This window comes from Gobio gobio (assembly GCF_949357685.1).
Source record: "Gobio gobio genome assembly, chromosome: 4".
Taxonomy (NCBI): Eukaryota; Metazoa; Chordata; class Actinopteri; order Cypriniformes; family Gobionidae; genus Gobio; species Gobio gobio.
In genome coordinates, this window is record NC_137100.1 from 7,897,170 (window position 1) to 7,916,081 (window position 18,912).

At 38.4% G+C, this 18,912-nt stretch overlaps 1 protein-coding gene across 1 annotated transcript in view; it reads left to right on the top strand.

The window, feature by feature from the left end:
* Nucleotides 1–11,895, top strand: part of rps6ka4 (ribosomal protein S6 kinase, polypeptide 4) — a 48,549-nt gene extending 36,654 nt beyond the window's left edge. Inside the window, exons 17-18 of the mRNA XM_079815512.1 lie at nucleotides 2,492–2,655; nucleotides 10,931–11,895. Coding sequence (XP_079671638.1) covers nucleotides 2,492–2,655; nucleotides 10,931–11,140 — 374 coding nt within the window. The 3' untranslated portion in view covers nucleotides 11,141–11,895. The remainder of the gene's footprint in view (nucleotides 1–2,491; nucleotides 2,656–10,930) is intronic.
* Nucleotides 11,896–18,912: the final 7,017 nt, after the last annotated feature.

Genomic DNA, 18,912 nt, shown 5'->3' on the forward strand with positions numbered 1-18,912 from the left:
TGACTTCTGGCAAGTTTTGTGGATAGAAATAGACATTTTGAACATTAAAATCCAAATTAAGCTTTTCATTAGTTTAAAAGGTGACTAGCTTATAGCCTATTTTACTTCAATAACCTGCAGGGACGTGCAGAAAGTTCCTAAGGGGCAAGGGCTCAAATGTAAGAAAAATTAAAAAAAATGTAAAAAAAATAAAAAAGTGTTTGGAGACTATTTTATGTTTTTGCAAAAAGTCTCATGCTTATCAAGCCTGCATTTATTTAATCAAAAATACCGGGAAAAAAACAGTAGCCTAATATTGTGAAATATTACATGATGATTTTTTTAACCTTTTTATTAATCATATATATATATATATATATGATTTATAAAGGTAAAAAAAAAAAAAGCTGCAAGTAATTTTGGTAACACTTTATTTTGATAGTCCACTTTAAACATTCTACTACCTATAAGTAACTTTGCAACTACATGTCAACTAACTGTTATTAGAGTATTTGTAAACTGTCTGATTAATATTTACTAAAACTTTGTTTTGTTGGTCCCCCAACAGACATTCTACTGACTATAAGTAACTTGGCAACTACAATTCAACTTATTCTACTAACCCGAACCCTAACAGCTAACCATAACCTACCAGTCTACTGACAGTCAACTCATCCTCTAATGACAGTTAGTTGACATGTAGTTGCAAAGTTACTTATAGGTAGTAGAATGTTTAAAGTGGACTATCAAAATAAAGTGTAACCGTAATTTTCTCTTTGCCTTTTGTTGTTTGATTCACATTAATGGCTCAATCGTCACCAAGTTTATTAGATGCTGCCCCTTTAAGACGCAGATCTAATATAATTCTCCCTTTTACGACCATTTAAGCTAAACTGTGTTTAAGTGAATACTCTCCAAGCCTGTCATTTTGAGATATAGGCTATTTTGTTGTGTATTTGATGGTTTAGTCGCGCACACGAAGCATATGTGCAAGTCTGTCCGTTTCGTAGCGTGCGCGCGCACACACACCCCCCCGCCTTGAACTTGGAAACAGCGTCTATTGCGCGGATTATTGTGCTTTTCATTTAATCAAACACGTTCTGCAATTTAGCCAAAGTGGAGAGTGCATTTGACAACAATCACGGATTGTGCTGAATCTGACATTAAATGCATCTTTGGGAAGAAATGACAGCGCGCGCTGTGAAGGGAAGGAAGTTGTGCTAGACGATGCGCGAGCATAGTTTATAATAGTTTTACCTCATATCATCTTTTTTTAATCCTTGGAAGCGAAAATCAAATAAGATTAATATCACAGCCCTGTGATATTGTGAAAGTGTAAGCAGACTACATTTTTGTTTCGTCAATCTCTCTCTCTCCTTTACAGTGTGTAAGTGTGATATTACTGATCATGTGAAGATTTTGCAGTGGCGCTGCGCCGCTGTGAATACATTGTAGGGGAAACACTGCATACCATAATAATAGCCCATTTTAAAAGTTTCCTGCATTTCAGTAAAAAAAAAAGTGTCAATATTTAAAATGCATACACATTATCACGAAATGCAGCAGTTACCGTACGGTGCTTGGCAGTGGTCAAAAATGATTAACAAAATGACTTTTGGATTGATTCCTCCTTGTAAACTCTGAGATGTGTATTTTGACGGCATTTAAATTACCACACGACCTTGGCATTTGTCAAAAAAAAGAGTAGGTAATTCAAACCGGGAAGTTTTGCTCAGGTGGTGTGAGGAAAACAGACATTCTGGATTCGGACGGCAATAAAATCACTGACTAGCCCCTGTAAATTTGGAAATTACCCTGTGCCCACATGAGAATCAATTAGATTATTGATTATTGAGCTATATGAATATATGGCTATAGATTCCTTTTGTTCAGTTCTGTAGCTTGTTTTGTCTCAGTGCTCCAAAATCAGAAGGCCATTTCTAAGATTGGATATTATCCATACCTATACAGAAAATCCATTTGGATAACGTGAATGTCATTTAAATCAGGTTTAAGATTTGGGTCCAATTGAGGATTCACTCATAAAAGCCCATGCACGGGATCTGCTAGTTCTTCTGTGAAATTGGTAGGCATCGTCCATAGTTAGGCTACTGAATTGCAGTCTTTATAGGTTTAGAGCACTGAGACATGTGAAATTTACTTGCATTCACCCAATACTTGGAGTCTCTATTGATTACGACCTGAAATAGCTGTCAAATACCTTTTTTAATACCTTTATAGCACTCCGAAGCTTTTGATGAGTGATTCCTGACCCAGCCATCAGGGACCCGCAGGCACTCGAACGCATTTCAGTCCAATTTCAGCACAAGTGCTTGTTATTATAGCTGTCATTTGATCATCTAGATTGAGATGGATGAGGTTCAGTGCCCTGGTGGAAGGAAAGAGTGTGATGGTCCCTGAGGACGGTGGTTTAGTGGCTGAAGGATCCTTATATTGGCAGCCCCCGAATTAGCTTCCATCTCAAGTTTTATCTCCCTCTTCATCTTCACAGGTTTGTTAACCGTAGATCCTGAGCGGCGGCTGAAGCTCTCGGCTCTGAAAGTGAATGCCTGGCTTCAGGGAGGTGGCGTCATGTCCTCCACCCCTCTCTGCACCCCTGATGTTCTGGAGTCCACTGGCCCGACTGTCCGTACCTATGTCAACGCCACCTACAAGGTAAAGTATTTGCATTTTTGTCTGCTGTATTGAGTAGTGATGCACTAGAGTAAAATTCTTGTCATGGGGAATGTTATTTATTACGTACAGTTACTAGCAGTACCAAATGGAATAACAAAAATAATGCTTGCTTTTATGATTGCTGATGTTTGTACATCCTTTCCTTCCCCGGCATAAGAGAGATTAACCAGTTTAACTACATCTAGCCTACATACAACACAAAATACATTGATGAGGAGTACGTTTACATGTACACTCATAATGCGATTATAATGGGATTTTGGCAATATTGCGATTTTAAATTTGACCTCATGTAAACACAATAGAGGGTATGCATCGACGTCACTTCCTGCTGGAACACACCCCCTCAGCTGGGACCGAGTGTCAGAAGAGCGGCTGCATGACTGGATTTAATAGGGGGTTTATAATTTAATAAACGGTTATCCGTTTAAGGTTGGACTCTATATAGGTGTTCCTTACAACTTACCAAAGATCCAGTGGATCCATGGAGATTGACATGCAGCCAGGAATCGTGTTTCCTGGAATGTATATGCGCCTGATTTCGATACACACGTAAATATTTAGCACTGTCAGTCATCACAATTTCGAGAGTAAATCCTGCATTTATATGTGGATGGGCCTATATGTATTGAAGCGTGTATGTGGCCACTTCTCAAGAATGGAAAACAAAACTTCTGAATATATCAAAGGCCTATTCATATTTTTATATCACCTAGACAGCGCGCAAAGTGCACTCCCTTTATAATCACCATTATAATCACTAAACGCGATCTCACAAAGATTAATCAGTGAAGCTGATGACACAATGAATCTCTTATTTACATAATGTCTACACTTTGTTAGAGAGGATTTGCGCGCATGCAGAACTCAACACCTGTGATTGGCCAGTGCGTTCAAGAAATCAAAGAAACATGTCTGTGATTGGCTACATTACTCACCGAAGTGAAAACACGTTGGAAATGTAATCATTTGACGAGCGCAAATACAGAAACCCACTGGATCTTTTGCCAACTCTTATTACAGGGTTTCTGCAGGTTTCACCAAGTCAAATTTAAAACTTTTTAAGACCATTATGAATTAAATTTAAGACCTATACCACGCAATAAAAAAACGTACAAAGGAAATGCAGAATCACAAAATTACTTGCAAAGCAAAACAATGAATTTATTAGTATTAGTAAACTTGCACTTCCTCATAGCTCAATCCCACCAGGATTATATATATATATATATATACAGTGAGGAAAATAAGTATTTGAACACCCTGCTATTTTGCAAGTTCTCCCCCTTAGAAATCATGGATGGGTCTGAAATTGTCATCGTAGGTGCATGTCCACTGTGAGAGACATAATCTAAAAAAAAAAAATCCAGAAATCACAATGTATGATTTTTTAACTATTTATTTGTATGATACAGTTGCAAATAAGTATTTGAACACCTGAGAAAATCAATGTTAATATTTGGTACAGTAGCCTTTGTTTGCAATTACAGAGGTCAAACGTTTCCTGTAGTTTTTCACCAGGTTTGCACTGCAGGAGGGATTTTGTCCCACTCCTCCACACAGATCTTCTCTAGATCAGTCAGGTTTCTGGCCCGTCGAAGATAAACACGGAGTTTGAGCTCCCTCCAAAGATTCTCTATTGGGTTTTGGTCTGGAGACTGGCTAGGCCACGCCAGAACCTTGATATGCTTCTTACAGAGCCACTCCTTGGTTATCCTGGCTGTGTGCTTCGGGTCATTGTCATGTTGGAAGACCCAGCCTCGACACATCTTCAATGCTCTAACTGAGGGAAGGAGGTTGTCCCCAAAATCTCGCAATACATGGCCCCGGTCATCCTCTCCTTAATACAGTGCAGTCGCCCTGTCCCATGTGCAGAAAAACACCCCCAAAGCATGATGCTACCACCCCCATGCTTCACAGTAGGGATGGTGTTCTTGGGATGGTACTCATCATTCTTCTTCCTCCAAACACGTTAATTGGAATTATGACCAAAAAGTTCTATTTTGGTCTCATCTGACCACATGACTTTCTCCCATGACTCCTCTGGATCATCTAAATGGTCATTGACAAACTTAAGACGGGTCTGGACATGTGTTGGTTTAAGCAGGGGAATCTTCCGTGCCATTCATGATTTCAAACCATGACGTCTTAGTGTATTACCAACAGTAACCTTGGAAACGGTGGTCCCAGCTCTTTTCAGGTCATTGACCAGCTCCTCCCGTGTAGTTCTGGGCTGATTTCTCACCTTTCTTAGGATCATTGAGACCCCACGAGGTGAGATCTTGCATGGAGCCCCAGTCCGAGGGAGATTGACAGTCATGTTTAGCTTCTTCCATTTTCTAATGATTGCTCCAACAGTGGACCTTTTTTCACCAAGCTGCTTGGCAATTTCCCCGTAGCCCTTTCCAGCCTTGTGGAGGTGTACAATTTTGTCTCTAGTGTCTTTGGACAGCTCTTTGGTCTTGGCCATGTTAGTAGTTGGTTTCTTACTGATTGTATGGGGTGGACAGGTGTCTTTATGCAGCTAACGACCTCAAACAGGTGCATCTTTGAGGGTCAGAATTCTAGCTGATAGACAGGTGTTCAAATACTTATTTGCAGTTGTATCATACAAATAAATAGTAAAAAAAAAAATCATACCTTGTGATTTCTGGATTTTTTTTTAGATTATGTCTCTCACAGTGGACATGCACCTACGATGACAATTTCAAACCCCTCCATGATTTCTAAGTGGGAGAACTTGCAAAATAGCAGGGTGTTCAAATACTCATTTTCCTCACTGTATATATATATATATATATATATATATATATGTATATATATGTATATATATGTATATATATATATATATATATATATATATATATGTATATATATATATATATATATATATATATATATATATATATATATATATATATATATATATATATATATATATATATATATATATATATATATATATATATGTATATGTATGTTTTTTTTTTTATTTTAATTTTTAAATGTTTTTTTTTTTTTTACTGATTTTGTGGCGTCATTTCCAGAAATGTGCATGGTTTTTTCTTCATAATTAGGATGCCACATTTACCATATCATTATGTTAGATATACAATAGTCACACAGTGGTGTGCTATCTAGCTTTAATAACATGATCGCTTAAAGTGGGAAATATGACCAAAATCTTACAAGTAAACCACATCAATAAGCAATTGCTTAATATAAGTCAAAAGTTCTCAAAGTAATCAAGTAAAGGGTGTGTATTTGTGTGTATTTAATCGTTCAGGGGCAATAAGCCTAGAAATAGAACATATTTGCGCAAACGCTGACAGGCGGCAAACTCGTGCACCGAATCCACAGTCAGTCTGACATTTTAATTTTGATTTTGAAATTTTAGACTTTTTAAGACCCCGCGGGAACCCTGTTATTCGCTAATGTAAGACCACTGAATTTGTTCCAATGACGGCTAACGATCTGCGGTTGAAGGTCGCTGCGCGTTCGGTGTTTTCAGCTGGGTAGAGTGGACTATTTTCTTTATCTTTATCTGACTCCATTTTATCATAAACTCGAGTTTAGGTTAAAATGCCTACTGGTTGTTTGGTCATTTATATTTAATAGTTAGTCACACATTTAATCATTCTGTTTAACCTTTTGTTGCAATTATACCGTTCCGTACTAGATATAGAGTTAATAATTACAGAGTAATTCAGAATAGATCAAAAATTTTACAATTTATTAACAGTCAGGTAAGTGTATAATGCCAATTACATAATCAATTCAAAGATAATCCATACACAACATCAAATACTCTGTAGCAAAGAATAAGATATTGATACCTGACTTCTGAATATTACATAACGCAGAGCGTCTAATAGACATTCTGTGTTACGGCCGAACTCATTACAGCATCGAGCCCCGAACTCTCTGCTACATTGCTTTAAGTACTCAGACCAGTCAGAAACCTCTTTCAAATGGAAACACATGTTAACAATGGTAACTTACATTTAATCACTATCCCATATGACCTGTATCAACAAGGGACCAAATGGCTCCAACAGCCACACCCACCATCATAAGTCAAATATCTCTAAGCTCTAAAAACTCTTATCTTCTTGTATACTTCTGTGGTGATGAGATTTTTGTACCAGTCGCACTGAGACATTTCAAACGATATCAAACGCATATAATACTGTATACAGAATTTGGGTGAATTCTAGGTGATCCCAGCAGGAGAGGGAACTAGGATGGGGGGAAATTCAGGTGAAGGGAAAGACATGTAGATTAAGGCCATTCTCAGTTGATTCACTCAGTGTGACGTCATCTGCAAAAAGCGTCCTCGCTGTGAGTAATTGTTCTCCACCAGACCTCTTGGCATAATGCAAGCTTTCCCAGTCTATTATTACGAGGATACCAGATCCTAGACCAGCAGTTATGAGCAACTTTTCCCTCTAAAAGCAATCAGTAGCAGAAGCAGCAGGCGGCAGTGGTCTGAGAAAATGACACGCTATCATTAAGTCCGTCACCCTCGGTCCAGAGGGGGGCACCAAGCAACCCCCAACCCCCCCTCTGGCACCGGGCTGGTTTTGTGTGTTTTTCACGGCATTCACGCTGAAAACCAATGCTGCCTTTCAGTCTTTTTGCCACTCGTGGGCATACCCTCTGTTCTCTGATTAAGCTCATAATACAGTCTTTACTTGTACATTACCGGTTACAGGTCCTGTGTGAACAGGACCTTTTCAAAAATATCAGTAAATTGGTTCTGGCAATTTATAAGTAAGGGAAGTTGTAACATTAACAGTAAATTACGGGTAATGTACTCTGTGTGAACGCGGAATGAAAATTACCCGAATGAACTCGTACAAAGTCAAAGAAGTCTGCTTTGGGCCAATCATAAAGACTTATGACGTGATTACAGTAAGCTTTTTAATAGTTTTGCTATTTAAATATGCGCTAAATCATCATCTTTGACCGTTGCGCCATGTCTCGCAGCTTTTTCAATGTGTCGCGCTCGAGACCCAGCCTTCTTTTCTATTCATCAGCGTTGCGGCTCTGCAGTTGATACTATTATGTGCATCTCGTGTTTTTGAAGGTTTCATGACATGAAAATTTCATTTTATGAGATTTTTTTACATTAATATGAGTTCCTCTAGCCTGTCTATGGTCCCCCAGTGGCTAGAAATGGAGATAGGTGTAAACCAAGCCCTGGGTGTCCTGCTCTGCCTTTGAGAAAATAAAAGCTCAGACGAGGTGATCTGGAATCTTCCCTGTATGTCGTCATTTGGGGAAAGGGTACCTCCCCTTTCTCTGCTTCGCCCGCCCAGAGAATTTGGAGGAAATTGATTCTGTTTATTTTTTACATTTAATTCAGTCGCAATGTCAGCACAGGCTTTACAAACAGACTTTACGATATGGATTCGACAGCACTGCCACAAACAGTGAGTGTCAGTGTTCATTAATGCCTGATCTGTGATCAGTGATTTCTGATGTGTAGCTAATCATTCAAGTTAACAGACTTTCTTTCTAAATCGTTTAATACTGTTTATGCATCAGTGAATCAAGCCAGTAACTAAACGATCAACTTCACATTGTTTCTCTTAGTGGCACGAAACAAATCTGTTATTTAAATTGTGACTAAACTACAGAGAGAGCGATCAAAGAGCACTCTCTTTATAATGTTCGAAGCTGTCAATCACACATCGCTAGTGTATCTGCACACTTGCCCAAACTGCCGTTATAATGAATAATGCTGTTATGCTGCACAACGAAGCTCTTACTGTATTCATATCAATGTTGTGTTTGCTGTTAGTTGTGGTGAAAGCATTTTGTGAGAGAAATCGCATTGCAATGACAAGATCACTGCAGCCTTTCATGTGATGGGAAAAGATCTAAAAATAATGCTATAATCAATGCTAGTGAAAGTATTCAAGAGGGATTCCACATGTAATACGCATTTCAAATGCAAAGATGTCAGCCAATCACAGCAGTGGGCGTTTACACTGAAGTCTCACAGCAGCCAATCACAGCAGTGGACGTTTACACTGAAGTCTCACAGCAGCCAATCACAATAGTGGGCGTTTGCACTGAAGTATTATGCTGCGTTCACACCAAATGCGAATAGACCTACCGCGCGATCTACCGCGTCTAGTTTACCGCGCGAACATTTTGAATGCATTCGCGCCTCCGCAGCGAGTTGGACGCGCATAGAAATCGAGCGCTGGAAGCGAAATTGACGCGCGTTCAAGGCACTCCAGGAGAAATATGTCATAAAACATCACTCTGCCTCTTTTCATTTTCATTAAACATTAAGCATTTATAGCCACACAAATGTGGTCCAGGCAACTCCTACATTATCTTCACTGCATGTATATTTAAATATCCTTAAAATATAAAGTTATGAAACTTCTCTTTGCCCTCAGTCAAAACGATTTGGCAGACAACAAATTATAGATTCATGAGAGCAAAGATTGGCCGTTAGATCTACACAAGACGAATCACTACAGGACATCAGAGCCAGCGGCAGACATCAGAAGGACTGGCCGAGGAAAGGCTGCTCTCGCCGGGCTTATGTGCGGTGATTGCCCGGTGATTGACTGGATCTCACAACTCCAAAAACACAAGATTATTTTTCTTAAATAGGCGCTCTCTTTATAAATAAACCACAGATTTGAGCTTTAAACAACTTCTCACCTGAAAAAGTCTTAAAACTACATTTTGTGACACAATAGTTCTATTTTTAAATTATGCAGGGTGTCTCATCACGTCACTTTACCACGTGACCGCAGCGAGCAGGCTCCTGATTGGTTAACGCGGCGCAAATTGACGGCAAAGTAAAAAATGTTCAACTCGGGCGTCAGACGCAAATTCGCTTCAAACGCGTGAATGCACAAAAGCACCATATGCGTGTAACGCGCGTATTGCGCAAGACGCTCAATTCGCGTCCAATTAACTTTTTTATGCAGGGTGTCTCATCACGTCACTTTACCACGTGACCGCAGCGAGCAGGCTCCTGATTGGTTAACGCGGCGCGAATTGACGGCAAAGTTAAAATTTTTCAACTCGGGCGTCAGACGCGAATTCGCTTCAAACGCGTGAATGCACAAAAGCACCATATGCGTGTAACGCGCGTATTGTGCAAGACGCTCAATTCGCGCGAACTGGACGCGCGAATGAGGCGGATTCGCGTCCTTCGCGCCGCGCGAAACGCGCCTTCCGCGCAGCGGGACGTCCAGACGCGCATCAACGCGCCTTTCCATTGACTTAACATTGAAATCACTCGCGCCAGACGCTCTATTCACGTTTGGTGTGAACGCAGCATTACAGCAGACACGCCCCTTCAAACAGAGCATTCAAGCCAGAGGGCTAAAATCAGGATAGAAAAATGCCTTTTATTTCTAAATTATGACATTGTGTGATGTAAAAATCATACTAACAATATAAGTACTCCTCAGGAAACATAAAATAATAATAAAAAAAAAATCCACATCATGGAACCTTTAAGAGCAAACACGTGTTCACTCAGACGTCAAAAAAGATGTTGTCAAATTGAACATATTTTGGTGCTGATGTGTGAATGGTCTCTTACCGGTAAAAAGCCAGTACGCTGTTGAACAGCATATTTGTGTATTTACCGGTAAAGTCATTCTTTGTCATTTTGTCATAAAGTCATTCGGTATTGCTGTGTGAAAGGGACTATTGACAGGTAACATATAACCATACTTATTAGTGAATAATCAGAATAATGAAAATTGCATGCAAACTGGAGTGAAGAGTTCTGCTTGTGTCATATAAACATCTTGCTTCAAAGTGTTTCTAAGGATGCAGATTTTTAAAAGACAGACTGAGATGGGAACATGGTTTGTGTAACACTAGCAACACATTATTAGCTTCTTGATAACTTAGTCAAACAAAAGGCTAATCATATTAATTACCGTTGTCTTATGTGTCTGTTAAGAGCGATACATAAAACTCATTACCATTCTGATACATGGCCTGTGTGTGAGTGAGTGGAGGCAGGGCTCATTTGCATATTCATGTTCATGGACCGTGTATACTAAATGAAGCAGGGGTTTAGACTTACATTCAAGCTATTTTAAGGCATGAATGAAATGTTTTTCATAGGAAAAAAACGTTTAAATATGACATTTTGAAGATCAAAGATCTTTAAGGGACTTTAAGATTCTTTTTTGTGTAATCTGTGTTCCGTCACAAAACTCATATCAGTGCCTTGCATTCTGATAACTCTTTGTTCCCACAGGCATTTAACCGGGGGAAGCGTGAGGGGTTTTTCCTTAAAAGCGTCGACAATGCGCCGCTTGCAAAACGTCGGAAGATGAAAATGACCAGTACTGGTGTGGAGACGAGGCGCAGCTCATCCTCCTCATCTTCCTCCTCTTCCTCATCCGCTTCCCATTCCAAGGCACAGAATTGTCAATCTCTGAATCCCCACGAGGACCCTAAACTGTGACACCTCCCGTTGCTCTGATGTGGTGAGAGAATGTATTGTAAAGGCTTTGCAGGATGAAAAAGACCTATAGACAAGACTAAAGCGAAATAATATAACCTTGATTTGATTATGAATTCAACCTTTATCGAAGTCTCTTCAGGAGTAAAACCCTGTACTGGCAAGATCAACATTTTCAAGTCATTTGGAGGAAAAGAGGATTTTTAATCATGGTGGCTCTCTGTAAACACGATGCCAAGGAAATGATCTACATTATAAAGGAAACTCAGATGGCGTTTCTATCGCAAATTTTTTTCATCATTTGAGACTATGGACATTTGAATGAATGTAAAAATGCTATGTCATGTGGTGGGGCTTCCACTTGCATTTAGAGAGATCTTTAATTGCAAAGACGATTGAATCTGAGATCAGGGAAAGCTGAAATGTTAGAGAATAGTGGACAAGAGAGCCACAAGAGAGCAAAGCCATACGTGAGAATTACAGTGGACTTGTATTTTAACGATCCACCAAGCAAAGCTTTATGTGAATCGTACAGGCCATTTACATATCACTACTTTCAGAAGTTTTCTCGATGTTTGCATGGTATAGTATTTTAAACGTTTTACATTTTTAGAAACTTATGAAGTCAGACCACACCAAGTCACTGAATCACCAGTTACAATACAGGACTTGTCAAGGAAATTGATGAGGATATTTCCTCATTTCTACCCACACTTTTGGGTGAATCTCACAAAGGAATGTCAGAAGTATTTCTCCTCAAAATCAAAAGAAAAAATGGTAACACTTTACAATAAGGTTAATTAGTTGACATGAACTAATAATGAACTGCACTTTTAAAGCATTTATTTATCTTTGTTAATGTTAATTTCAACATTTACTAATGCATTATTAAAATCTTGCTAACATTAGTTAATGCACCGTGAACTAATGTGAACAAACCATGAACAGCTGGATTTCTATTAACTAACATTAACAAAGATTAACTAATGCTGAACAGAGGTGTTGTTCATGTTAACTAATGCATTAACTAATGTTAACTAACACAACCTTATTGTAAAGTGTTACCGAAAGAATATATATATTATATTGGTAACACTTTACAATAAGGTTGTATTAGTTAACATTAGTTAATGTACTGTATTAACTAACACAAACTAACAACGAGTAAAACATTTGTTACAGTATTTATTTTTGTTAAAGGAACACGCCAGTTTTTTTGAAAATAGGCTCATTTTCCAACTTTTTAAAGTGAAACAGTAGAGTTTTACCGTTTTCGAATCCATTCAGCCGATCTCTGGGTCTGACGGTAGCACTTTTAGCATAGCTTAGCATAGATCATGGAATCTGATTAGACCGTTAGCATCTCGCTCAAAAATGATCAAAGAGGTTCGATATTTTTCCCATTTAAAACTTGACTCTTCTGTAGTTACATCATGTCCTAAGACCATTTTAAATAGAAAAAGTATCCAAACTCTTTGGTCATTTTTTTGTGAGATGCTAACGGTCTAATCAGATTCAATGATATATGCTAAGCTATGCTAAAAGGTCTCAGATCCGGAGATGGGCTGAATGGATTCGAAAACGGTAAAACTCTAGGGGAGTTGGAAAATTAGCCTATTTTCAAAAAAAGTGGCGTGTTCCTTTAATGTTAGTTAAAAACATATAGTAGTTAATTGTGTTGTTCTTGTTAGTTCACAGTGCAACTAATGTTAACAAATACAACTTTTGATTTTAGTAATGTATTAGTAAGTGTTGAAATTAATATTAACTAAGATTAATAAATGCTGTTATTGTTAATTCTTAGTTAACTAATGAAACTGTATTGTAAAGTGTTGCCATTATTATATTATATGAATTATAATATGTTATATTAAAGGATCATTAAATACAATTAAATGATAGTTAACCACAGTTCCCCCTTCCAAATTGTGAAAATTCTTATATAGAGTAATGAAAATCAGCTTTCATTCAAATCAGCACAATTAAATTGTGTACACATGCTGCCATGTGTAGTTAAAATTGTACTAATGTGAAAAAATAACGAAACCATTTTCATATAATAATATTATTATTATTATTCCATTATGGAATATTGTATTTCTTAATGCAAAATAATTTCTCTTTTGAAATATACCCAGACGTTTCTTTACAGTTTCTGTGAGATTCACCTTTTTCTGCCTTGTGTGTTTTTATTGCTAATTATAACGTGAGGTGTGTAGTGATCACTTTAAATACCATCACTAATTTATGTCGGGTTCAGACCACACAATATTTTTGTCTGTTACAATAGTCAGATTATGTGATTTTTTTGACTCCTAAATTCTTGTCGTGGAAAAGAGGCATGTCAGGCTACTCGTTGCTTCCCGACCAATCATCACTTGCCGTCTTTGATGACGTTTTATGTCATAGAGAAGGCGGAACTAGCGACTGACTTCAGGAAACAAGAGTGAAAAACAAACACCAGTAGGTGAAGTAATTACTTCACGGCCGCTAAAAAAAAGTATATTCTATATAGTATGAATGTGTAGTACCAGCGTCAGTTACGTCGCTTCATTGCCATTCATAAATCCTCTCCCGTGGCCTCATGGGATAGGAAAGTGCATTGTTTGCACACTTCAGAATCTCGCCAGAAGTAGGTCATGCGGGTACTTTTTGCCTACTCCTATTATGAGTACTATGAATTCGGATATACTTTTTTTGCAACATACTTTTTTCGCCTACTATATAGTATGGGTGGCACAGACTAGTCGTCGACTAGTCAACTTTAATGAACCTCACACAAAATCATTCAGTAGCACAGAAATGTATTGTCAACTGTTCTGTGATTTATCAATGAAATAGCTTCGAAACTGAAAAGTTCTAGCATATATTTCTTGATAACTAAAACTCACAGCTTCACTATTAGTAGAGAGATGCTACCAGATATAATTAATTTACACGCAATCGCTCCCTCTCTCACTAATGCATTCATATAAATGTAATTTTTACTGTGCTACTTTATCTGTATCTGATTCAGAACGAGCAGAAATCTGTGAGAAATATAACGACCCAAAGGAATTGATAAATAAAAGCTATAGGAGCAATAACCTTATGGGCAGCGCTGTGTCTTATCAGCTGTAAACAGAAAAAAACAAACAAACAAACAAAAAATAAACATGCGTTCGCGTCTCAGCTCGAGGTTCAGGCTTATTTGTCCATTAATAACGTCATCAGCGACTAGTCGACACGACTTTCATCACATAAATTTCGACTAGTAGGGAAGTATGCGAATTCCGGATGCAGCCACTGGCTACCGAAGCGGTGTTTTAGCTTAATGCTAATTCCAGTGCTCACCAAGATGCAGAAGCGTCAATCGTTTATCTTTTTTCACTCTCATGGTAGTCCCTCGAGGAAACATCATAAAGGCAGGAGTGTTGTTGCCATAGCTCAACGAACCGCTCCTCCATTGAGTAATTCCACCTAGCACCTAGTGGAGAACAGGAAAAAAATGTTGAGACGTTGTGAAACAGTCAGTTGTCGTCCACTATACGAGAGAAAACGATCGATTCTTGCTTCCTGACGGCCATTGTCGTTTACAAATAACCACGACACCCTATGTCAAATGGATCACGGGCTGATATCGTGTAGTCTGAACCCAGACTGATTTTTTAAAAAGTTTGTATATGTGAATCGGTGACTTTCAAAATCGTCATCTTTATCAGTGTACTTGAAACGTTGTGCTTCTTTAATAGTGTGCACACTCTAGTCTCTTCTACTGAGTTGAGGGATCCGAACATCCACTGCCTGTTCAACTCTTATCTATCGACTGAAAGGGCTGAGGTTCACAAGACCGCAATCAATCCCTCACATTCTTAAGGGCTTTCACAACCACACATCCACGCTGTTATCCAATGACAAGTGTGAGAGAAGATGGCAATGGCACCCCTTCTTACTTCTCTTTGTTATTAACCGTCTTCACAGCCATTAGTCTTGCAATATTTTCAACTCGTAGTTTGGTGTACAAGCATTCAGACATTTTAGTGTCGCGTCTTTCTGCTGTATGCGCTGTATAAATCGACCAAACAACATTTTGAGCTGACGGTTTTATGAAGATGCAAACAGGTGTCGAGTCCCAGTAAAACACCTCCAACATTGTTATATAAACTACGCTTTTCTTTTAAGAGGTGTGCAGCTGGCAGGTATGAACAATTTAACAGTCGAATGGATTGTTTGGCACTGTTTTTATTGAAATATCATCTACGTCTTTTGTTTGTGCCAAAACAATCAGTTAATGGAGGATAATATTGTCTGTAATACAGTTTTGCACACGAGACGCACTAGTCGGGGGATTTTATGCCTTTTGTTTTTCACAAGCGATGCTTCTATCAGCTTTACATTGATGGAAACGGTGCAACTGTTTGTGAGAAGAGTGGAACAAATTCAGCACATTCTGATGCGTATCTCTCCAAGGGGTTGAAATGCATGACTTTCAGATGAAATCAGCAGAGTTACGTCGCGCCGTATTATGAACATGAGTTTGACTTTGTCTTTTAAGGGATGATGAACACACTGATTTTACACTATTGTTTTAGGTAACTTCTTCTGTCGCACAAGTTTTTCATGTCAGTGTGTTATGGGCTTTAAAACAGTAATTTTTTTTGTATTTATTTCTTTTTACCTGCTCTCTATATCTTTATTCACAGTGTTAATGGCTTACTGCTTAATGTAGTTTAGATTTTTGTTGTTTAAGAACAAGTCATCTGCTCTTATAAGATCACGTGCACTGTTAGTTATACAAATGTACATTTTGATAGCAAAATATAAATAGATATGATTTGATGTATAAAGGGTGGGATTGCTGTGTCTTGTCTTTTATGGCTTGAGTTTGGTCTGCGTATGTTATGTTAAAGTTCTGATTTGCATGTTTTGTTTTCTTCTTTTTAAAGAAATGTTTCTTGATAACTTGAATGTTGTTTTGTCTCTGCCAAAAAAAATGTTTTGTAATAAAAAAGAATTATAGAGCGGAAATGAAATGCACTGTTAATAAAAATAAATGCATTGCTGTGCATTAAGAGCAATCCAAAGCATAAAGTATAAATATATACTCCTCTAAACTTTTTTTCCTCCTTAAGCTTTATTTACATATTTATTTTCTATGATGCCATTGGTCCCTGGTTTAGATCCATTGCAATATCTTTTGAGTGTCTCAAAAAAGTTAAAGGGTTAGTTCACCCAAACATGTAAAACATGAGAATGAACCTCATTGGTACTTGTGGAAGCTGAAATGTGCTGCGTAACAAGAGAACGAACCTCATTGGTTCTTTAGGAAGCCCAAACGTGCTGCGTAACACGAGAACGAACCTCATTGGTTCTTGAGGAAGCTCAAATGTGCTGCGTAACACGAGAACGAACCTCATTGGTTCTTGAGGAAGCTCAAACGTGATGCGTAACACGAGAATGAACCTCATTGGTTTTGAGGAAGCTCAAACGTGATGCGTAACACGCGAACGAACCTCATTGGTTCTTGAGGAAGCTCAAACGTGATGCGTAACACAAGAATGAACCTCATTGGTTCTTGAGGAAGCTCAAATGTGCTGCGTAACACGAGAACGAACCTCATTGCTTCTTGAGGAAGCTCAAATGTGATGCGTAACACGAGAATGAACCTCATTGGTTCTTGAGGAAGCTCAAATGTGCTGCGTAACACGAGAACGAACCTCATTGGTTCTTGAGGAAGCCCAAACGTGCTGCGTAACACGAGAACGAACCTCATTGGTTCTTGAGGAAGCTCAAATGTGCTGCGTAACACGAGAACGAACCTCATTGCTTCTTGAGGAAGCTCAAATGTGATGCGTAACACGAGAATGAACCTCATTGGTTCTTGAGGAAGCTCAAATGTGATGCGTAACACGAGAATGAACCTCATTGGTTCTTGAGGAAGCTCAAATGTGATGCGTAACACGAGAATGAACCTCATTGTTTCTTGAGGAAGCTCAAATGTGCTGCGTAACACGAGAATGAACCTCATTGGTTCTTGAGGAAGCTCAAACGTGATGCGTAACACGAGAACGAACCTCATTGGTTCTTGAGGAAACTCCAAAAGTGATGCGAGAACAAACCTCATTGGTTCTTACTGAAGCTCAAACGTGAGAACATGCTTGAGCCTCCGTTTACCACAACTGATGTGTGAGGGTGGAGTAATTGATGACAGAATTTTAATTTTTGGGTGAACTATCCCTTTAAGATACAGTTAGGAGTAAAAAGTGGTCCTACTGGCCTGACACCCAGATAGATGACCAACTCTTGAAAGTGTGCCAGTGACTGTTGGCAGTGTGAAATAGATGAGGAAATGAGAAATGTTATTTGTTCCAGGCAACTCCACAGCGCTAATCCTTTATTCTGAACACCTTATTGCAGCTTTTGAGAGTGTGTGTGACCAGAAGGGTCTTCCAAAGAGCATGTCACCACAGGGCCTTACGGGTCCATAATTAATCTTTGGCCCGAACCATCTTGATAGTGAGGGGGAGACTGAGGCTTAAATGTACATAATATCACAGGTATATGAAATGGTATTTTGCTTTACCTGTGGTAGAAAAGACATTTTAAATATTTTTGGAATAAAATTGACTACTTGGTCTTTGTAAGGCTAATTTCATAGCTAGCAAATGTTCTAAATGCAGTTAATTATTTTATTTACATCATTGGGCATTTACAGCTTGATATAGTAAATTACAAAATATTCACAAAAATCGTCACAAGTGATATTTATCAAATGTCGTGTCAATTTTTGAGAAATTGAGATGGTTTTATGATTATTTCCCTCTTTTTTGATTCACACAATCATAGTTTTTAACGTAATAGCCTAATATTTATGATGATTATCATAGTTTTTGAGACTGGGTAGGTTTTATTGTACTTTTGTAGACTTTTGATCATGAAAGTCCATCCATCAATCAATCAATCCATCCATCCATCCATTCTCCAAACCGAGTGTCCTGAAGAGTCAAAAGGCACAATAGAAGACTTTTTAAAAGTTAAAATCTAAAAGCATAAATGGTTGGCTGGTCTTAGCTTGTGTTCTGGACTGATCACGGATGGTTTAACAGGCTGGTTTTAGGGGGGTTTTGGCCATTTCTTTAGATGATCACGCTGTGAGACCAGCTGACCAACCAGCTGCTGAACAGCTTGACCAGCTTCAGCAGCAAACAATTACATTTTCACTAGTTAAATGATGATTCTTGATATTAGGAAATGGATTTCTACTAGGAACAATGGCCATTTTTGATATTAGGAATTACATTTCCACTAGTAAAAATGGTCATTCTTGATCTCAACAATGACATCATCCATGTGCATCGGAAGCAAGTGGGACCTCTATCAGAAAAATGTAATGGCATTTACATTAAGTACAAATATACCGCTTGTTTGCTAAATGTGTGGTTGGGAAAGACAAAATTGCGGAAATCACCGTATCATTCAGAGTGGCAATAGTGAAGGGGTAAGACACATGAAGTGAAGGGGTAAGACGCAAATTGACCTGAGGTTCGAATCCGCTTTTTGCCGAACTCACTGTACTCCTTTTCCCCATCACATATCAGATCAGAAAGGCATTTATTTTCAATAAAAATGAAGAAAATATTCGAAAAGAGGAAATAAAGCATCTAACGTGTTTAATAATAAGTGTTTATTGGTTAGGGGTAGGTAAACAGACGTGCTAAATTAGAGATGATAAAAGTGAGTGGGTCCAATATCATTGGTCGTAAAAAGTGGGTGGGTCTTGTCCAAGCGGCAACCTC